The following is a 23,818-nucleotide window of genomic DNA, read 5'->3' as shown; positions in this document are numbered from 1 at the left end:
GAGTTCATACGACAGATTTCCTAATATAATGTGTACATTTTTTCCAGATGAAGTTGAACTCCACAAGAATCTCCCAAAGAAGTTTGAAATTAAATTTGCATTTACAATCGACCACTCCCCTTAGCAGTCGTCACTTCCGGTAATCGTTGCTTGAGCAGTTCGAGTCTTCCAATAATAGCTCCACTGCGGCATTGAGTTATCAGTTAGTTTAGTATTACATTTTACAATCGGGCTATAGACCCGTCTAATGCCTCATGAATCGTCACTGCAGTAAAAATAAAAAGTGGGGAGAGCACGTGAATCTGGTCCTCGCTGATTTTTTTTTAGTGCGTAAAAAAATAACTATATATTTTTTCAGGCCGTCTAATAATTTGTCTAGGTAAAAATGAATTTGAACGCGGATTTCACAATTGGTCATAATGGCAGCCTACATTTTGGTCTTTACATTGGAGATCTTTAAGAATTTTGAACGACGAACCGTTTGGGAACCAAATATACTGGCTCTTTTACGTGAACAGACAAATTATGTCATAATTTTGAATAACTAATTGAATGTGAATAATAATGTTGATCCATATTTGTGTTAAAGGGTCGTGGTTATGGTAAAGACAAAACTAAAACTATCCTGCAATGTCAGAATACATCAATAGTTGACGTGCGGGTGGGGTTAGAATCGACGCAGCTCAACCTTCGGGGCGGAGAGCGGGAGCGAACGACCGTACGGAGAGTCATCAGGGTTAAAATATTCTGCCTTGGGGGTGGGGGGGGGTGGGGGAGGACATACTATTGCCAAGCCGGCGACGAGATTGGGCCTGTGGTGCCTGCAACCCAGCAAAACATGGAGCTCGAGAATATCGTGGCCAACACCGTCCTGTTGAAAGCAAGAGAAGGTAAGAGATGTCGGAGCGCAGGGGCGGATGACAAGCTTGACAGCTCCTCTCTCTTCACCGCCAGAACTAGCTCAGAACCTGGGGATTCCCCCAGGAAGCGCAGGCCATAGAGATAGGAGCTGGATGATTGCTGCACCTCTTTATTATTTGCAAAGCGTTAAGATAACTATATTAACATCCCATATGCTCTCTAAATACATAATATTTACTCGAGCTTAACCTTGGACATTGGTAGGCTACAGAAAAGATGCGACTGTCAATCAAATTGCGTGACATTAGATTTTCCGGTTTTCTATTCTACAGCATCCTTCTGTCGTTGTCGAAACTGCATGTTGAACAGAATTCCGTATTCAATTTGCAATGAAGAGCTAGCAACACACATACAAAATTAACGCCAGTAGACATTAATTTGTGGACCTTTAGTTGGCAATGACAGCGTATGTCAGTGCGCTCCATGTTAGCGGATTGTAGTGATGTTGGAAGGGTGTCAACATTAGGCCTATGTCAATTTGTGAAATAACAACATAAAGATGATCACTGAGTAAGCTGCGCTATAGACTATAGCTGGTGTATCTTGCTGTTGCAGATAATGTAACAAGCCGAGATATTTGTTTCTAATTACTGTAGACTGATAATGTATCCATCTGAAACACAAATGGCATCACGGAATATATCATTTTATCCCCCAGTCACAGATGATCTGATAGTGGTCCTACTATCAGATACTTTGGAAGCAATGACAGTAATGAACTAACTACAGTAAAAGTCGCCTATCATGGAAGACAAAAGTAAGACATTTGATCGATCTATTTGTTATACCTCTTTCATTCTAAATCAGTTAGTGCTAACACAATGAACAAAGGTCTTGTTTTAAAACTCAGGAATGTTTTTCCTGTTGATAGACTCATTCCATTCACAGGGTGGTTGACCCCAGTCTGATGAACCCCACTCTGGCCATATCAGTCACATGGCATATTTTGGACATATACAGTAAAAGAGAATAGTATAGAACAACTTCTATTTTTCCCAGTGGGAACATCGGTATCACCATCAAATAACATCATACTGATCTGTAAATATGTATATTTCCAATCAACCAATTAGATGTTCATTTGTGAAATGCGTTGTAATGTAAAACTAACCAAAACCATTGTACTGTATGTCAGAGGTAGCCTACAGCAAAACACAGTGTTCAAAATGGTATTGTCATCTCTGCTAGGATCAATACTGTACTCTCTATCTAGTCTCAGTGTAGTGTCTCTGTTTTTTTGATAGAGGAGAAGTATTGAATCTGCCATAGACATTACATAGACTTCTGTTTTCACATCGCCTTTCTCTGGTCACATTGTTTGCCATTGAAATCCACATGAAATACCACTGTGAAGTGTCATTATATTTGGATGTAGGACAAGTTCAACTTACAATCTCTTCAGAGTGCCAGTCTTACATTTATCAGGCACAAAAGAGGCTGTGTTTTGCAGGAAAATGTGAAAAAAGGAACCAATTAATTGTAAATTATCAAATAATATCTCTGAGAGACCAAACCCTACTCGGTAGCCAGGTGAAGTGGTATGATCAAATCCACATAATGATAGTCTACTTATTACTGCAAATCAGTGTTCTAGTAGAAGCACCTCTAATTTGTTTCCACTCTTGTTGTTGTTGGTGGTAATAACACTGTAATTCTATTATTATCAAATAGTAATAATGCATTAATACTTTCTCTCACCAACAACAGTTCAAGATGGAAAACGGTGGCAGAGTGAAAGAATAAGGCTGTCTCGTTCTCTGATTTGCGCTATTATTTCCATATGGTTTGTCTATCTTTGCATTTGCACTAATGCAGGATGTAATCTCATTCTTTCAACACCAGTGAGTATATCTCCATCGAACAATACTAAATTAGTGATAACACTGTCATTTGCAGTGATGTACAGTATATAAACCCTGGATTGCTGATGCTACATATATGTCATTTGAGAGGCTTTTAAGCCACAGGTCGGTCATATTGGTACTCCCCAGTAGAAGCAGTCCTCCATAGGAATGAATGGAATTCGATGTTTCAAAGACAAAATGACAAGTATTTAATTATTTTCTTATTAGTAAAATTATACTTTCAGGAATATGTTTTTATATATTTTTTTATTTTTATGTTTAGCTCACATAATATAATTTAAAAGTATGCATTAAAGGTGTTTGTAATAGAATGCATGTGGCAAAAACAAATCTAGACATTAATATATTATGTTCTATAGCTTCCAAAGTATTTTTTACAATAGTGTGGGATTGTCAAGATTGAGGCACAGTGGCTTCAACACAAGTTAGTCTTCTAGTACAAGTTCTATGTACAAGTATGACAAATGACCAATGAGATATATATAATTTGTCATACTTGTACATCTCTTTGCCAGGCATAAACAATGTGCTCAGTGTCTCATTTGCATCTTGTTCGCTTCCTATTGTGATAAAACATTGTTAGCCAGACATACTGTCAATATGTTCACTTCCAACCACTATTTGAATAGCAAATGTTACTGGGCATGGCATCCGGTTCATGCACATGACACTTAAAGAGTTGGTTTCACCACCCAACCAAGATGGACAACTTTACAGCGTAGGTAGCAGGCCTAGACCTATTCTGCTTGCCAATTTATTTGTTGACGTACTGTAACTATACTGAACAAAAATATCAATGCAACATCTAAGGTGTTGGTCCCATGTTTCATGAGCTGAAATAAAAGATCCCAGAAATATTCCATACATACAAAAAGCTTATTTCTCTAAAAATGTTGTGCACAACTTTGTTTATATCCCTGTTAGTGAGCATTTCTCCTTTACCAAGATAATCCATCCACCTGACAGGTGTGGCATATGAAGATGCTGATTAAACAGCATGATCATTACACAGGTGGACCTTGTGCTGGGGACAATAAAAGGCCACTTTAAAATGTACAGTTTTGTCACACAACACAATGCCACAGATGTCTCAAGTTTTGAGGGAGTGTGCAATTGGCATGCTGACTGCAGGAATGTCCACCAGAGCTGTTGCCAGAGAATTTAATGTTAATTTTGCTACCATATGCCGCCTCCAACGTTATTTTAGAGAATTTGGCAGTATGACAAACTGCCCTCACAACCGCAGACCACATGTAACCATGCCAGCCCAGGACCTCCAGGTTCTTCACCTGTGGGATCGTCTGAGACCAGCAACCAGGACAGCTGATGAAACTGTGGGTTTACACTAGAGGTCGACTGATTATGATTTTTAAATACCGATACCGATTATTGGAGGACCAAAAAAGCTTATACCGATTAATCGGCCGATTTTTATTGTTTATTTATTTGTAATAATGACAATTACAACAATACTGAATGAACACTTATTTTAACTTAATATAATACATCAATAAAAATCTATTTAGCCTCAAATAAATAATGAAACATGTTCAATTTGGTTTAAATAATGCAAAAACAAAGTGTTGGAGAAGTAAAAGTGCAATATGTGCCATGTGCCATGTAAAAAACGTTTGAGTTCCTTGCTCAGAACATGAGAACATATGACAGCTGGTGGTTCCTTTTAACATGAGACTTCACTATTCCAAGGTAAGAGGTTTTAGGTTGTAGTTAATATCGTATTTATAGGATTATTTCTCTCTATACCATTTGTATTTCATATACCTTTGACTATTGGATGTTCTTATAGGCACTATAATATTGCCAGTGTAACAGTATAGCTTCTGTCCCTCTCCTCGCCCCTACCTGGGCTCGAACCAGGAACACATCGACAACAGCCACACTCGAAGCAGCGTTACCCATCGCTCCACAAAAGCCGCGGCCCTTGCAGAGCAAGGGGAACAACTACTCCAAGTCTCAGAGTGAGTGACGTCACCGATTGAAACGCTATTAGCGCGCACCCCGCTAACTAGCTAGCCATTTCACATCGGTTACACCAGCCTAATCTCGGAGTTGATAGGCTTGAAGTCATAAACAGCTCAATGCTTAATGCATTGTGAAGAGCTGCTGGCAAACGCACAAAAGTGCTGTTTGAATGAATGCTTACGAGCCTGCTGCTGCCTACCGTCGCTCAGTCAGACAGCTCTATCAAATATCAAATCATAGACTTAATTATAACATAATAACACACAGAAATACGAGCCTTTGGTCATTGATATGGTTGAATCCAGAAACTATTATAAGGGGAATAACTACTCCAAGTCTCAGAGCGAGTGACATTTGAAATGCTATTAGCGCGCACCCCGCTAACTAGCTAGCCATTTCACATCGGTTACACCAGCCATTAGGCTGATAGGCTTGAAGTCATAAACAGCGCTGTGCTTGCGAAGAGCTGCTGGCAAAACGCACAAAAGTGCTGTTTGAATTAATGCTTACGAGCCTGCTGCTGCCTACCATCGCTCAGTCAGACTGCTCTATCAAATCATAGACTTAATTATATCATAACACACAGAAATACGAGCCTTTGGTCATTAATATGGTCGAAACCGGAAACTATAATTTTGAAAACAAAACGTTTATTATTTCAGTGAAATACGGAACCGTTCCTTATTTTATCTAACGGGTGGCATCCCTAAGTGTAAATATTCTTGTTACATTGCACAACCTTCAATGTTATGTCACAATTACGTAAAATTCTGGAAAATTAGTTCGCAATGAGCCAGGCTGCCCAAACTGTTGCATACCGTCCGGGCAATGAAGGAGTGGCTTTATAAGAAGCATTTCAAGGTCCTGGAGTTGCCTAGCCAGTCTCCAGATCTCAACCCCATAGAAAATCTTTGGAGGGAGTTGAAAGTCCGTGTTGCCCAGCAACAGCCCCAAAACATCACTGCTCTAGAGGAGATCTGCATGGAGGAATGGGCCAAAATACCAGCAACAGTGTGTGAAAACCTTGTGAAGACTTACAGAAAACGTTTGACCTCTGTCATTGCCAACAAAGGGTATATAACAAAGTATTGAGATAAACTTTTGTTATTGACCAAATACTTATTTTCCACCATAATTTGCAAATAAATTCATTAAAAATCCTACAATGTTATTTTCTGGATTTTTTTTCAAATTTTGTCTGTCATAGTTGAAGTGTACCTATGATGAAAATTACAGGCCTCATCTTTTTAAGTGGGAGAACTTGCACAATTGGTGGCTGACTAAATACTTTTTTGCCCCACTGTATATAATAATAAAAAGTAAAAAAGTTTTAAAAAATCGGCAAAATCAGCGCCCAAAAATACCAATTTACGATTGTAATTGGCCCTAATTTATCGGCCATTCCAATTAATCGGTCGACCTCTAGTTTACACTGTCATAAACCATCTCAGGGAAGTACATCTGCATGCTCGTAGTCCTCACCAGGGTCTTGACCTGACTGCATTTCAGCGTCATAACCGACTTCAGTGGGCAAATGCTCCCCTTCGATGGCCACCATTATTAAAATTCAAATGGTGGCGGATTGTGCTATTATGTGTTTTTTTCCCGCGTTATTTGAAACTTATTTTGTACATAATGTTTTTGCAACCATATCATACGGCAAAAAAATAGCTTCTGGATATCAGGACAGCGATCACTCACCTCGGATAAGACAAAGATTTTTTCTTTAACAAGCAGGAGGCACAGGACACTCTCCAAACACCCGACAGGGCCAAATCCCTGTTATTTGCAAGAGGAAGAAACGCAGGTACAGGGGACACAGAGCAGGATGCCTCGTGAGGACCCGCAGAAGGCAAGTGGGAAAGCTGCCGTTACCGTCAATATTACACGCCGACGTGCAATCATTGGACAATAAATTAGACGAGGTCCGATCACGAATGTTCTACCAACGGGACATCAAAAACTGTAATATCCTATGTTTCACGGAATCGTGGCTGAATGACAACATTGATATTCAGATGGGGGGGCGGTCTGTGCATATTTGTAAACAACAGCTGGTGCACAAAATCTAAGGAAGTCTCTAGATTTTGCTTGCCAAAAGTAGAGTATATTGTGATAAATTGCAGGCCACGCTACTTGCTTAGAGAGTTTTCAGCTATACTTTTCGTGGCTGTTTATTTACCAACACATACAGATGCTGGCACTAAGAACACAGCTGTATAAGGAAATAAGCAAACCGGAAACCATTCACCCAGAGGCGGCAGCCCTAGTGGCCGGAGACTTTAATGCAGAGAAACTTAAATCAGTTCTACCAAATTTCTATCAACATGTTAAATAGAAAAAAATTCTAAATCACCTGTACTCCACACACAGAGACGCGTACAACGCTCTCCCTCGCCCTCTATTTGGTAAATCCGACCACAACTCTATCCTCCTGATTCCTGCTTACTAGCATCAGTGACTCGGTGTATAAATAGTGGTCAGATGAAGCAGATGTTAAACTACAGGACTGTTTTGCTTTCACAGACTGGAACATGTTCTGGTATTCTTCCGATGGCATTGAGAAGTACACCACATCAGTTACTGGCTTTATCAATAAGTGCATCGAGGACGTCGTCCCCACGGTGACTGTACGTATATACCCCAACCCAGGGGGTATATTTCAAGGTGCGGGACTCTAACCCAGAGGCTTACAAGAAATCCTGCTATGCCCTGTGACGAACCATCAAACAGGCAAAGTGTCAATACAGGGCTAAGATTGAATCATACTACACCGGCTCCGATGCTCGAAGGGAAGCACAGCCGTGAGCTGCCCAGTGACACGAGCCTACCAGACGAGCTAAATCACTTCTATGCTCGCTTCGAGGCAAGCAACACTGAGGCATGCATGAGAGCATCAGCTGTTCCGGACGACTCCTTAGTCATCCGGACGACTCACGCTCTCCTTAGCCGACCTGAGTAAGACCTTTAAACAGGTCATGTGCTCCTGGCATGTGCTGACCAACTGGCAGGTGTCTTCACTGACATTTTCAACATGTCTCTGATTTGAGTCTGTAATACCAACATGTTTCAAGCAGACCACCATAGTCTCTGCCCAAGAACACAAAGGCAACCTGCCTAAATGACTACAGACCCGTAGCACTCACGTCCGTAGCCATGAAGTGCTTTGAAAGGCTGGTAATGGCTCACATTAACACCACTATCCCAGAAACCTTAGACCCACTCCAATTTGCATACCGCTCAAACAGATCCACAGATGATGCAATATCTACTGCATTCCACACTAGAGGTCGACCGATTAATCGGAATGGTTGATTAATTAGGGCCGATTTCAAGTTTTCACAACAATCGGAAATCTGTATTTTTGGACACCGATTTGGCCAATTTTTTATTTATTATTTTTGACACCTTTATTTAACTAGGCAAGTCAGTTAAGAACACATTCTTATTTTCAATGAAGGCCTAGGAACGGTGGGTTAACTGCCTTGTTCAGGGGCAGAACGACATATTTTTACCATGTCAGCTTGGGGATTTGTTTTTGCAACCTTCCGGTTACTAGTCCAACACTCTAACCAGCTGCCTTACATTGCACTCCACGAGGAGCCTGCATGAGGCTGACTACCTGTTACGCGAGGGCAGCAAGAAGCCAAGGTAAGTTGCTAGCTAGCATTAAACTTATCTTATAAAAAACAATCAATCTTAACATAATCACTAGTTAACTACACATGGTTAATATTACTAGTTTGTCTAACGTGTCCTGCATATAATCGATGCGGTGCCTGTTAATTTCTCATCGAATCACAGCCTACTTCGCCAAACAGGTGATGATTTAGCACTGTCGTTGCACCAAACCTAACCATAAACATGAATGCCTTTCTTTAAAATCAATACACAAGTATATATTTTTAAACCTGCATATTTAGTTAATATTGCCTGCTAACATGAATTTCTTATAACTAGGGAAATTGTGTCACTTCTCTTGTGTTCCGAGCAAGCAGTCAGGGTATAATCAAGAGTTTGGGCCGCTTGGCTCGTTGCGAACTGTGTGAAGTCCATTGCTTCCTAACAAAGACCGTAAATAATTTGCCAGAATTGTACATAATTACGACATAACATTGAAGGTTGTACAATGTAACAGCAATATTTAGACTTAGGAATGCCACCCGTTAGATAAAATACGGAACGAATAAACGTTTTGTTTTCGAAATAATAGTTTTGGGATTCAACCATATCAATGACCAAAGGCTCGTATTTCTGTGTGTTATTATGTTATAATTAAGTCTATGATTTGATATTTGATAGAGCAGTTTGACTGAGCGACGGTAGGCAGCAGCAGGCTCGTAAACATTCATTCAAACAGCACTTTCGTGCGTTTGCCAGCAGCTCTTCGCAATGCTTCAAGCATTGAGCTGTTTATGACTTCAAGCCTATCAACCCCGAGATTAGGCTGGTGTAACCGATGTGAAATGGCTAGCTAGTTAGCGGGGTGCACGCTAATAGCGTTTCAATCTGTGACGTCACTCACTCTGAGACTTGGAGTAGCTGTTCCCCTTGCTCTGCAAGGGCCGCGGCTTTTGTGGAGCGATGGGTAACGATGCTTTGAGGGTGGCTGTTGTCAATGTGTTCCTAGTTCGAGCCCAGGTAGGGGCGAGGAGAGGGACAGAAGCTATACTGTTACACTGGCAATATTATAGTGCCTATAAGAACATCCAATAGTCAAAGGTATATGAAATACAAATGGTATAGAGAGAAATAGTCCTATAATTCCTATAATAACTACAACCTAAAACATCTTACCTGGGAATATTGAAGACTCATGTTAAAAGGAACCACCAGCTGTCATATGTTCTCATGTTCTGAGCAAGGAACTGAAACGTTATCTTTTTTACATAGCACATATTTAACTTTTACTTTCTTCTCCAACACTTTGTTTTTTCATTATTTAAACCAAATTGAACATGTTTCATTATTTATTTGAGGCCAAATTGATTTTATTGATGTAATATACTAAGTTAAAATAACAGTGTTCATTCAGTATTGTCGTAATTGTTATTATTACAAATAAATAAATATAAATCCGCCGATTAATCGGTATCAGCTTTTTTTGATCCTCCAATAACTGGTATCGGTATCGGCGTTGAAATATCATAATCGGTCGACCTCTAGTCCAGACACACCAAGGCAGCTGTGAAGAGGGCACGACAAAGCCTATTCCCCCTCAGGAAACTAAAAAGATTTGGCGTGTGTCCTGAGATCCTCAAAAGGTTCTACTGCTGCAACATTGAGAACAGTGATGCAATTCTTCGGAGTGCACATTACTGACAACCTGAAATGGTCCATCCACACAGAAAGTGTGGCGAAAAAGGCACAACAGTGCCTCTTCAACCTCAGGAGGCTTGGCCTCTAAAGCCCTCACAAACCCTCCAGGACATCTACAGCACACAGTGTCACAGGAAGGCAAAAACGATAATCAAAGACCTCAGCCACCCAAGCCACAGCCTGTTCATCCCACTGCCATCTAGAAAGCGGAGACAGTATAGGTGTATCAAAGCTGGAACCGAGACACTGAAAAACAGCGTCTATCTCCAGGCCATCAGACTGTTAAATAGTCACCACTAGCCGGCCTCCGCTCAGTGCCCTGCCCTGAACTTTAGTCACTGTTACAAGCCGGCTACCACCCGTTACTCAACCCTGCACCTTAGACACTGCTGTCCTATGTACATTATCATTGAACACTGTTCACTTTAATAATGTTTACATACTGTTTTATCCACTTCATATGTATATACTGTATTCTAGTCAAGGCTCATCCTATATATCTACTGTTGTACACACCTTTTATATTAATATATTGTCCATAATGTCTATACACACCATCATATACATATATATTTATATTCTGGACTTTGACACTTCTAGTATTTCTATATTTCTTATTTTATTTTTTATTTCACCTTTATTTAACCAGGTAGACTAGTTGAGAACAAGTTCTCATTTGCAACTGCGACCTGGCCAAGATAAAGCGTAGCAATTCGACACATACAACAACACAGACTTACACATGGAATAAACAAAACATACAGTCAATAATACAGTAGAACAAAAGAAAACAAAATGTCTATATACAGTGAGTGCAAATGAGGTAAGTTTAGGAAATAAATAGGCCATGGTGGCGAAGTAATTACAATATAGCAATTAAACACTGGAATGGTAGATCGGCAGAAGGTGAATGTGCAGGTAAAGATACTGGGGTGCAAAGGAGCTAAATAAATAAATAAATACCAGTATGGGGATGAGGTAGGTAGATAGATGGGCTGTTTACAGATGGGCTATGTACAGGTGCAGTGATCTGTAAGCTGCTCTGACAGCTGGTGCTTAAAGCTAGTGAGGGAGATGTGAGTCCAGCTTCAGAGATTTTTGCAGTTCGTTCCAGTCATGGGCAGCAGAGAACTGGAAGGAAAGGCGACCAAAGGAGGAATTGGCTTTGGGGGTGACCAGTGAGATATACCTGCTGGAGCGCGTGCTACGAGTGGGTGCTGCTATGGTGACCAGTGAGCTGAGATAAGGCGGGGCTTTACCTAGCAGAAACTTGTAGATAACCTGTAGCCAGTGGGTTTGGCGACGAGTATGAAGCGAGGGCCAACCAACGAGAGCGTACAGGTCACAATGGTGGGTAGTGTATGGGGCTTTGGTGACAAAAGTAGTTCCTTTCTTTAAATTATTTTGATTTATTGTGTATTGTTAGATATTTCTGCACTGTTGGAGCTAGGAACATAAGCATTTCTCTAAACTCACGATAACAAATGCATAATATGTGTACACGACCAATACAATTTGATTTAATTTAAAGAAGTAGACTAAAATACAGTAAAATTGCTTTTTCTATGTCTACAAATTAATAACCTCTCGGTCTTCTTGACAAACACTCCAGGACAGCCATTATATTAATCACCCTGACCCTCTTCTTTATCTTGACGAATCTACAAGAGCACTTTTGTGTTTTTAGGCACTGTTTGTATCTTTATGGGCCGCTCAAGGCTACTTAGTGTTTTTCCATGTGTTATATTTTTCCTTTGTTTGATTAATCAACCACTGTTCTTTTGCAGGAGGTGGTGGAAACAGAAAAGGAAAAAGCAAGAAATGGAAACAGATGCTTCAGTTTCCCCACATAAGCCTGTGTGAGGAGCTCCGGGAAACTACAGGTACGTTTCCTCTCCTCTCCTCTACTTGCTAGCCCATTGATAGTGTGGCAGACCAGGGGGTTAAGGTGTTTACATAGATCAGACACGGACAGAGTATGATTTGCTCAAATTTAAGGGTGTTTTATTAAATATTAAATCAAAAAGAAAAGAACAGGTCTCCCCCATGAGACCCTCTCCGGGTTACCGTCTCCTGGGCTCCGAGTCTTCCTGTATCCTGTCGGGCACACAAACTTAACTCCCTCGGCTTAGCTCGGGTAACCGTATCCAACCACATGGAAGTCACCTCACTTCCCTTAGTCCTCTCCCTCTGTGCTGCCCTTTTGGCAGCTTTTATGGGCCTCGCACAGCTGGTGAGCAAGCCACCCTTGATTACTCACCAGCTCCCAATCAGCCCCAATTAGTCCTGTCCGGAGAGCCCGGCGAGACCTGGTACGTCCAGCAGATGGAGCCTATAGCCGGCTATAGTATCCTGCCAGTCCCAGGAAGGACTTGATTTGTGTCTTGGTGCGTGGAACGGGCCAGTCACGCACCGCATGAACCTCCTGGGGCTTGGCGTCCCCCCCGTCCAATCAAATACCCCAGGGACTCCACCTCCCCGAACCCTAGCTTGCATTTCTTGGGGTTTGCGGTCAACCCGGCTTGTCTGAGCGCATCCAGCAAGGCCTGGAGGCGCTTCAGGTGCTCTTCTCAACCTTGGCTATGGATGATGATATGCCACTACGTACTGCTGGTGGGGTCGAAGCACTCTGTTCATCAGCAGTTGGAATGTGGGCCAGGCTCCGTGGAGACCGACCAGGAGCACCCGGTACTGATACAACCCGTCTTTTCCCGGGGGGAGGCTGCCAACGGTACCTGCCAACGGTACCTATCTTTGGTCAGGTCAAGGGTGCTGATGTACCGGGCCTTTCCCAATCAGTCGATGAGCTCGTCCACCCTCGGCATGGGATATGCGTCGAACAAGCTGATGTCGTTCACCCCCCAGAAATCGTTACAGAAGCGGAGGCTACAGTCCGGTTTGGGCACCAACACAATGGGGCTGCACCATGCACTGTGGGACTCTTCCATGACCCCCATCCTCAGCATAGCCTCCACTTCCTGTTTCACGGCCTCCTTCAGGCCTCCGGAATCCGATATGGCCTCTTTCATACTGTTTCCCCGGGCCGGGTACGGATGTGTTGTTCAATGAGGGTCGTGCGGCCCGGCTTCTCGGAGAAAACCGCCGTGTTCCGATCAACGAGCTCCCTGAGCTCTTGCTTCTGGGCCGGGTCGAGGTCCTCATTGCTCGGGACCTCCACTGGTACCGTTGGCGTCCTGGATCCCGACCATAACATGGCCAAGGCTGTCCTCTCGTGCCACTTCTTCAACAGGTTCACGTGGTAAATCTGTTGGGGTTTCCGCCTCCCCGGTTGCCGTACACGGTAATTTCCCAGCTTCTCGATCATCTAGTATGGTCCGTGCCATGTTGCCAGAAACTTACTTTCGGCCGTGGGGATCAAGACCAACACCCTGTCTCCCACCTGGAATTCTCAGGGCTGGGCTCCCCGATTGTAGACCTGGGCTTCCCTCACGACTGGCCATATGGCTGTCATCCACTCCCGCATCATCTCCATGTGCTCTACCACGCTGTATAAGGGGGTCGGTTGGACTTCCCACACCTCCTTGGCGAGGTCCAGTAGGCCGCGTGGCCTCCTCCCATAAAAGGAGTTTGAACGGGGAAAACACAGTGGAGGATTGGGGTACTTCTCGGATTGAGAACATTAGGTGGGGTAGTAGCTGGTCCCAGTTCTTCCCGTCCTGCTCGATGACCTTCCGCAGCATCTGTTTGAGCGTTTTATTAAAGTGCTCGATGAACCCATCCGTCTGCGGGTGAAAAACGGAGGAGCGGATCTGCTTGATCTGCAGGAGGGCACACAACTCTTTCATGAGGCGGGACATAAACTCCGTACCTTGGTTTGTCAGGATCTTGTTCGGGATGCCCACCCGGCTAAAGAGGTGGAACAGCTCCCGGGCGATTCCCTTGGACACCGCCGCCCATAGGGGAATGCCTCGGGATACCGGGTGGCATAGTCCACTATTACCAAGATGTACCTGTGTCCTCGTGCAGTCTTTACCAGGGGTCCCACTATGTCCATGGTGATGCTTTCAAAGGGCACCCCGATTATTGGCCAAGGGACCAGAGGGTTTCGGAAGTGTGCTTTCGGGGCAGTGAGTTGACACTCCGGGCAGCTGCGACAGTAGTCTTCCACGGCCCTCCTCATCGAGGGCCAGTGGAACCAGGCGGCGATCCGTTCCCGGGTATTCTCCTTTCCCAGGTGCCCCAACAGGTGGGTGTGGGCCAGCTGAAGAACGGTTCCTACATACCGTCGGGGCAGCAACAATACCCCTCGATGTTCCCCCTGTTGGCGCGACACCTGATACAAAAGGTTATTCTTAATTTGGAAATGGGAGTATCGCCAGTCACTCACCCCCCGGAAGTAGCTGTCCATCCACTGTTATCACTTCGGCGGCGGCAGCTTTCAAATTCGGATCCTCCCACTGGGCCGTCCCGAATTGTCCCCTCATTTGGCCCCCCACGGCGGTCTCGACTGGCCCCTCGAAATCGAGGAATGGGAGACTGGGCTCCTCTTCCAGTGGTTCCCCAGGGGGTCTAGGTTCTGGCTCCCCCTCCGACTCCGGACCCGTAGAGTCAGGTTGGTTAACCAGTGGCTTCCGGGCCGCACAGGCGATGGGTCGTCCCCGCTCTCTTCTTTGGCCGGCTCATACTTTCTTCCTCAACTCGTGCCCCCATAGGGCCGCGAACAGTGGACAATCCCGTCCCACTAGGAGAGGTACCTGCAGCTCTGGTACTGCACCCACCATCATTTGACAGCTCCCTTGTGGCGTCACGATGTTGGTCCATACGGTGGGATACCGCTTTGTGTCACCGTGAACAGAGGAAATGGACATCTCCCTACCCCGTTCGGTCTCCTGGTTCAGCAGGCTCTTGGTTACGAGCATAACCATGTTTCCGGAGTCTAATTGCTCTTCCGTGCCGTGTCTGTCAACCTTCACCGGGACCATGGGTGCAGTTGACTCGTGGTGCGCCCAACAGGAGGTGACATAGTTCCCGGTGTGACCCACCTCACCTGCGGGGCTAGCTGATGGCATCAACTCCTCTCGAACCGGGCAATTTCAGGCAATGTGCCCCCGAGCGCCACACTCAAAACACTTCCTTTGGTCTCCCTCTAATTGGGGTCGTCAGTGTCGGGTCGGCCCTACAACCGCCGTCTCTCCACAGGTTTGCTGTCCTTTGGCCCTGCCGACTGTCGGTTCGGGGTACACTGCGGTGGGACTGTCCTTCCGTCCCTTTGGACGGGTTGCCGACTCGTCCCGGCTCCCACTCAGCAGTGCTTGAGCGTCTCCACTGCTTTCAGGAGGCCCTCCAAGGTCTGGGGTGCACATAAACTCGCTGCCCTCTTCATGTCATGGGGTAGCGCCCGTAAGAAGCGATCCAGGACCACTTTGTTGAGGATGGATAGGGTGGATACGTCGGTGAGGAGCCATGCCCTGGTGACGCGCAGTAGGTCGCTCATCTGGGCTCGGGGGGAGGTACAAACCTCCAGTCGTGGAACCGTTGAGCCCGATGGGCCAGGCTGTATCCGTAGCGGCTGAGTATCTCCCGTTTGAGTCCGTCGTAGTTATCCACCCGTTCGTCGTTCAGGTCCCAATACGCCTTTTGGGCATTCCCAGAGAGGAACGGGCCAGCAGACTTGCCCACTGCAGCCTTGGCCATCCTTCCCGCGGTGCTGTCCGTTCAAATATACAGAGGTATGTTTCGAGGTCATCATCTTCCGTTAGCCTGCATTAAAGTCTGGTTGGGATGTGATCCAGGAGACACTCCTCCTTGCAGCTTCCTGACTTTCTCAACAAGGCAGATGTTATGTAGTCGCTGTTCCTCCAGCATTCGTTCCTGAACCTCCTGTTGTGCTTGTTGGACCCGGACGAACTGAGCTATCAACTCGTCCATACTGATACTATGTAAACATCAACCCTGATCTGACCACGTTATCAGAGTTTATGATTAGCTCGGTTTCAAGGGTATTTTATTAAATATTAAATCAAAAAGAAAAGAACAGGTCTCCCCCATGAGACCTTCTCCGGGATACCGTCTCCTGGGATCCGGGTCTTCCTGTATCAACTAAGGAGTGGCTCCGTAAGAAGCATCTCAAGGTCCTGGAGTGGCCTAGCCAGTCTCCAGACCTGAACCCAATAGAAAGTCTTTAGAGGGAGCTGAAAGTCTGTATTGCCCAGTGACAGCCCCAAAACCTGAATGATCTGGAGAAGGTCTGTATGGAGGAGTGGGCCAAAATCCCTGCTGCAGTGTGTATGTAGTCCACCTGGTCAAGAACTACAGGAAACGTATGATCTCTGTAATTGCAAACAAAGGTTTCTGTACCAAATATTAAGTTCTGCTTTTCTGATGTATCAAATACTTATGTCATGCAATAAAATGCAAATTAATTACTTAAAAATCATACAATGTGATTTTCTGATTTTTGTTTTAGATTCCGTCTCTCACAGTTGAAGTGTACCTATGATAAAAAATTACAGACCTCTACAAGCCTTGTAAGTAGGGAAACCTGCAAAATCGGCAGTGTATCAAATACTTGTTCTCCCCACTGTAGGTTAAAAAAAAAGAAGAAAAAAAATTGGACAGTAAATATCCTTTTGAGCATGGTGAAATTATTGATTACACTTTGGATACACCCAGTCACTACAAAGATACGGGCAACCTTCCTAACTCAGTTGACGGAGAGGAAGGAAACCACTCAGGGATTTCTTCATGAGACCAATGGTGACTTTTAAAGACAGTTACAGAGTTTAATGGCTGTGATAGGAGAATATTAAGGATGGATCATCAACATTGTAGTTAATCCACAATACTAACCTAGTTGACAGAGTGAAAAGAAGGAAGCCTGTACATACATTTTTTTTCCAAAACATGCATCCTGTTTGCAACAAGGCACTAAAGTAATACTGCACAAAAATGTGGCAAAGCAATTACATTTTTGTCCTGAATAAAAGGTGTTGTCTTTGGGAAAAATCCAATACAACACATTACTGAGTACCATTACTGAGTCTACATATTTTCAAGAACAGTGGTGGCTGGATCATGTTATGGGTATGCTTCTAATCGTTAAGGACTGGAGAGTTTTCAGGTTAAAAAATTAACAAAAATGGAGCTAAGCACAGGCAAAATCCTAGAAGAAAACCTGGTTCAGTCTGCTTTCCACCAGACACTGGGAGATGAATTCACCTTTCAGCAGTACAATAACCTAAACCACGGCCTGAAACAAGGCCAACTGTACACTGGAGTTGCGTACCAAGAAGACAGTTAATGTTCCCAAGTGGCCGAGTTACAGTTTTGACTTAAATCTGCTTGGAAATCTATGGCAAAACTTGAAAATGGTTGGCTAGCAATGATCACTATTGGTAGATGGGTAAAAAAAAAATGGAATATCCCTTTGAGCATAGTGAAGTTATTAATTACACTTTGGATGGCATATCAATAAACCCAGTCACTACAAAGATACAGGCATTCTTCCAAACTCAGTTGATAGAGAGGAAGCAAACCATGATGCCAATGGTGACTTTAAAACAGTTACAGAGTTTAATGGCTGTGACAAGAGAAAACTGAGGATGGATCAACAACATTGTAGTTACTCCACAATATTAACCTAATTGACAGAGTGAAAAGAAGGAAGTCTGTACAGAATACAACTATTCCAAGGGGTCAAGGGGTATGAATACTTGAAGGCACTGTAAGAGGTGGAAAAGAGGCTGAGATTGAAGTTTGTCCACTGTAGATCTGAGAAGGGGGATACTTAGTCAGTTGCACAACTGACTGCATTCAACCCAAAAAGTTTCATCCGCCTTTAACCCAACTCCTCAGAGAGGTGAGGGGGGAATCAGAGAGGTGAGGGGGGAATCAGAGAGGTGAGTGGGACTGCCATAATCAACGTCATCAGCGCCCAGGGAGCAGCAGTAGTTGTTGGGAGTTAACTGCCTTGCCCAGGTGCAGGATGGCAGATTTTTCCAGTTTGCCAGCACAGGGATTTAGTTACTGACCCTTAACCGCTAGGCTACCTGCCGCCCAGACACTGGGTCTGACATAAGTCAAGTTGGGGTTGGTGATGACGGACTGTGTTATGTTATGAAGTAGTCTGATGGCACGTGGCCATACTGTGCTTTCAATGGTGGAGGAAATCCCCACCTCATCCCCTCAAGACAAGAAGCATACTGTATGTATAATTTAGTACAGTTGGAATGCAGGCCTGTATAATATGCGTCAGTTATCGTATTATCTAATCAGGAGTCATTATTCAATCATCCCATTATTTTGTTAGGAAGTACATTAGTTATTGGCTATTTTGTGCACAAAGAAACATACAGTATATTGGCGTTGTGTTTATGGCGATTGACAATCTTATATTTGTGGCTGGTGCTGCTGGTGGTGGTCAGGAGTTGTTGAACATGGATTCACACCAACACAGATCAGCTAACTGCACAGTATTTTGTAATCATGGGGCTTGCATTGTATCCTGTGGAACACGTGAATGATGAAGATAGGCTGCTGTGGTAACTTTTGTTTTTCTCTTTTCCGATAGTTTAGAGGCATTGTCGGCAGCTTCTCTAAAGCGGCACAGTGAGGGTTTATAAATCCCTCTCATCCATCGCTCTTTCAGATGGATGATTATGAAGGGAATCCTGTTTAACTTGTAAATGCTGAGTGCATTTTATCATTGACTACAGCCATGAAGCAGTGGCAGACATAATGTAACCATGCTTCAATTTTACCACAGAGGAAGCTGGGCAGAAAGAGGAAGATGACTCGCATGTTTGTTTTAATTCACTCTGCCGTTCAAAAAGAAAATGGTGGCAAATGTTTATAGGTCACTGGTTTGGAACACAAGGTAGACACAGAACACACACAGTTTTGCTGTGAGATCTCACTAATGATAATTGACATGTCTTACAATATGTAAATGGTAGAGAAAAAAAGTGTTGCATATTTGAGTGTTTGTTCTGCAGCAGTTCTAAGAGATTGTGTTTTGTATGAAACTAATGCAGTCTAAATCAAAGTAACACAATTAAATATAAGTGGAAGCTCAAAGCCTAAACTTTCGGATGAGATGGCTGTTTTCAGGGCTGTCGTTACAGTATTTAGCCTACACCCAGTCTGGGACATTTTTACAACACCAGGTTGACACTATTGACTCATTGCCCCTAGTTTGACATAGTGAGATTTTGCAAACAGTGGGATTGTGGCTCCTCTTCCTTGTTACCTATTTTGTTCATAAGAGTAGAACAATTGTATGGATTTGAGCCCAATTTCTGAAAATAGGCTGCTTTCCTCCATTGGTCAGGGTCAAACAGTAGGTTGGGAGGTAGTGGTGAACAAAGAAAGAAAACAAATATTAAGGTTAAAGGAAGTCATATGATTTCCTCATTATTGTCATTTATCTCCATAAGGCAGGAGATTAGGTTGAGATGCATATCACTAGGCTGAGGCTCCTGGCCAAGGGCCTTTTGGGTTATGACTCCAGCTCCTATTGTGGCCTTCCATACATACAATAGACATTGATTGTTCTCATGTCTTAAAAAATATATATTGTCACCCTGAGGCCATTAACAATTATTATTGTTATGTATTTTTTTTGCTGGGCTTTCAAGCCACAGCAGCTAGATCTACAGCGCCAAGCTGGCTTCTAGGCCTACATCTCAACGCTGTCAGACAGTTTTGCCATGCTGTGCTGAATTGTGGGAATGGTGGTGGTAGAAAACATGCGGGTGAAGTAGTCTTGACTCTGTTGTGGTGTATTGTTCACTTACGCTCTTGGTGCTCCACTGGAGTACAGTAGTACAATATTTCAGCTGACGCTCAACTTTCTTCAATCAGGAAGTAAAAACAGCACTTCATGCAAGTTCTTCTATGGTGGATTTAGGATATATCTGAATATTTGGTTTCACTTAAATCCCTTTATCTACTTCCCCAGAGTCAGATGAACTCATGGATACCACTTTTATGTCTCTGCATCTAGTATGAAGTTGGAGGTCGTTTTTAGCTTGCTAGCGGTCACCATAGACTTCCAGTCATTGCACTAAGGCTAATTAGCAATTGCGCTGACGCTAGTTAGCAACTTCCTTCAAACTGCACGCAGAGACGTAAAAATGGTATCCAAATACTATGATATACTATGGTTAAATACTATAGTATTTACTGTAGTGTTTTTGCAGACTTTACTGTATAATTCACTATATTGTTTTTGCAAGCTAAAGTCTGCAAAAACACTACACTGAATACTATAGTATTGACTGTTGCTTTGCGGACATACAGTGCCCCCAGAAAGTATTCATACCCCTTGACTTATTCCACATTTTGTTGTTACAACCTGAATTCAAGATGGATTCAATAGATTTTTTCTCTCACTCAAATATCCCATAATGACAAAGTGAAAACATGTTACCTATATACCAATAGGGGCCCTTCTATGCGAGGCATTGGAAAACCTCTGTGGTCTTTGTGGTTGAATCTTGTTTGAAATTCACTGCTCAACTGAGAGACCTTACAGATAATTGTATATGTGGGGTACAGTTAGACACTATTATTGAGCACGGAGTGAGTCCATGCAGCTTCTTATGTGAATTGTTAAGCACATTTTTACTCCTGAACGTATTTAGGCTTACCATAACAAAGGGGTTGAATACTTATCGACTCAAAACATTTCAGCTTTTCATTTAGAATAAATTGGTAAAAAAATAAGTAATCTACATAATTCCACTTTGACATTATGGGGTATAGTGTGTAGGCCAGTAACACAAAATCTCAATTGAATCCCTTTAAAATTCAGGCTGTACATACAGTACATCATAGAGCATAATTACAGGCCTGAGTGGATGACATGTGGATTTCTCTCATTGTTCCCTGGTGTTTACCCTCACCCGATGCTGTCTGATACCCAGCCACAGAGCCACCTCCCTCTGAGATTGTGCGGGATAAACACAGACAGGCGGCCGATTACCAACTCATAGCTTTTCTTCTGCATGCAGTTTCCACAGAGTGTCGAGAAAGAGAGCGAGAGAGGGGCTCAGGAAACCCTCAACTTCCATGTTTACCGGCGAGGCTTGACAGAGAAAAAGAGTCTGATGCCCTCAGGAGAAAACACATGCACACCTCCAGTTTATTTTTGTGTCCTTCCACTCTCCCAGGAAACTAACGTCACTTTAACACCCAACAGGGCAGAGAGACACGAGAGACACGGACTGAAATTACGTTTATCATTTCCGCTCCTCTTCCTAATAAGGGACTCATGGGTGGCCTGGAGTAGCCATCCAATCGTCCGGCAGTCTATAAAGCTTTGTGCACTCTCTGCAACTGTTAATGAGCACTGGCTTCAGGTTTACCACACTGCTGCTCACACTCTCTGCCTCCCTCCTCTCTCCATACATTTGACTCTGTTATCAGAGAATTGCCCCTATTGATAGTCAGAGCAGCATGCAGAGAGGGAAGATGGATCAAGGCAGAGTGCAGTATCAGGCTATTAGCCCCAATGCAATATGTCGCAGAATCCAAATAGCTTACTGTTTTAATGGCTGTAATCTTGTGGGATGAATTTCACAATTGGAACATCACTACACGGTTTTTAAGAGCCCATCATTGATGTAAACATGAAGCCTGTGGAATCAAGTGTATAGTCGTTGAATGTATTAAATGTCATCAAATGCAGTGATTTATTGTATGACTTCAATTCTCCTCTCAATCTTCTGACTCACATTTTGGTCGAGTCAGGTGGTCTTGTAACAGGGCCAAAAACCATCCATCCATTGAAAGCAACAATAGATGTGAGAAAGGCCAGGGCTCAGAAGGGGATCTGCATGATCTCTTCCAACTATCTTACTGTCAATAGAGCCTCTGTCAAGGACTGAATGAAATTGCATTGTGGCTAATGCGATTATCTCTATGAAACAGCCATTAGGGGGTCAAATCTTGTTTTGTCCTTCTCACCGTTCCATTGCAGAACCCAATCAGAGACCACATACACTGACAGAACACATAGGGCCCTATAGATACACAACGGAACCACAACAACCGACAGATGATGAACATGTATCAGAATGATTTAGTGGAAAGACATGGGTAGTTCTATTTTTGTAGTGACATTAAAGGGCAAATCTGTAATTTGATCGATGACAAATAAGACATTGTCAACCCAAATAAGAAAAGTGTGTTGCTAAATTAGTCTGCAACATGATTTAAACCTTAGGGTGCATCACTGGACATCTCTACAGTATTATCTCATAACATAATTAACTTCTAACAAAACTAAATGAATTAAGTTATAAATAAACTTAAATGAATTTCATTAAGGCACAGTAGAGCTTTTGTGTTTGAGTTGAGAGCATGTAAGGTAACTTACGGCACAAATAGGCCTAACACTTCCAAAACAATGTATGCTCCTGAAAAATACCAAAGGATGTTCTCCATTTCCATATTCAGAGAATGGAAAAGGAACATTCTCTGCTGTCGTCTTTATGAACAGCTAGCTATAGCGGTGTGCATGTGCACGTGTGCTGGTATGTGTCTACAGCTGCTCTCTGGTTACCGAGACGAGCTTGGGGTAGCTCTCAATGTATTTAGTCACGGTTGCTATCAATAACGGCTACCTGCACACGTCCTCCTGGATCCATCATACAGCCTCCTGGATATCCTTTGTGTCTACCTGAGCCACAGATGCAAATCGCCATTTCCCTCCGGCAATTTGTTATTCACCAGACACACACACACACATACGGTAAAGAGGAAATGGGGCCTAATAACTTGGATACATGCATACATGTAGAATACCTCTATATATTACTGTTTACACGTGTGAGGAGATGATGGACCATTTCTGTTTAGTTTAAGTAGTTGAAGATGAGATTGTTCTGTGTGTGTTGGGTATGTTTAGGCCTTATTCATTACCATTTCTCCACCTACAGAGAGAGGTTTGGTAGTTTGATACCATAGTACTCATACATTTGATAATATGCTCTGTGTGTGTGTGTGTGTGTGTGTGTGTATACAACGTGTTTAAGTGCACAAATGCATTTGAGTAGGCGTGAGCACGTGTATTATGCACAGTATATATTTGTATACATCAGCCCAACTTCTAATGTGTGTTTTTGTGCTTGAGTGTTTTCATTCTACCCTGAGAGAGGTCCTCATTGACTCCCTCTCTGTCTTGTCTTGTGTCCTTCAACAGAGAAAGACTACATCAGCCTTTGTGAGCGGCAGCCAATCGGACGCACGCTCTTTCGGCAGTTCTGTGAAACCCGGGCTGAGCTGAGACGCTGTGTCAAATTTCTGGACGCTGTGGTAAGAAAGACAGACAGGCAGGATTAAAACTCTTGTGTTTGTTTTTCCTCGAGATGCACATCTTCAGAAGGACTCTGAATTGGCTTATCTAGATGTATTAGGGGAAAGTGTAGGAGGGGAGGGAAGTGTAGGAGGGAAGGGAAGGGTAGAAGGATAGTAGGGGAGGGATGGGTAGGAGGATAGTAGGGGAGGGAAGGCTAGGATAGGAGGGAAGGGTAGGAGAGGAGAGGAGGGAAGGGTAGGAGGATAGTAGGGAAGGGTAGGAGAGGTGAGGAGGGAAGGGAAGGTAGGAGGGAAGGGTCAGAGGGGAGGTGAAGGGTTGAAGGGAAGGGGAGGGAAGGGGAGGAGGGGAGGAAAGGGTCGGAGGGGAGGTTAGTAGCTAATGGAATACAGGAACTCGCGACTTCTGGGAGAAAAGTCATTATACCACCCTCTGTTGCCCCTCCCCCTCC

General features: G+C 43.6%; 1 protein-coding gene across 1 annotated transcript in view; it reads left to right on the top strand.

Moving 5' to 3' along the window:
- The first annotated feature begins 150 nt into the window (after positions 1 to 150).
- The window catches only part of LOC110533606 (G protein-coupled receptor kinase 6), a 44,917-nt gene continuing 21,249 nt past the window's right edge, over positions 151 to 23,818 (top strand). The window contains exons 1-3 of the mRNA XM_021617994.2: positions 151 to 890; positions 11,876 to 11,971; positions 23,254 to 23,366. Of these exons, the coding sequence (XP_021473669.2) occupies positions 839 to 890; positions 11,876 to 11,971; positions 23,254 to 23,366 (261 nt within the window). The 5' untranslated portion in view covers positions 151 to 838. The remainder of the gene's footprint in view (positions 891 to 11,875; positions 11,972 to 23,253; positions 23,367 to 23,818) is intronic.

Source organism: Oncorhynchus mykiss, chromosome 10 (genome assembly GCF_013265735.2).
Source record: "Oncorhynchus mykiss isolate Arlee chromosome 10, USDA_OmykA_1.1, whole genome shotgun sequence".
In the NCBI taxonomy this organism is placed as follows: Eukaryota; Metazoa; Chordata; class Actinopteri; order Salmoniformes; family Salmonidae; genus Oncorhynchus; species Oncorhynchus mykiss.
Note: the sequence above shows the minus strand (reverse complement) of the source record. Positions and strands in the feature narration are given on the sequence as shown.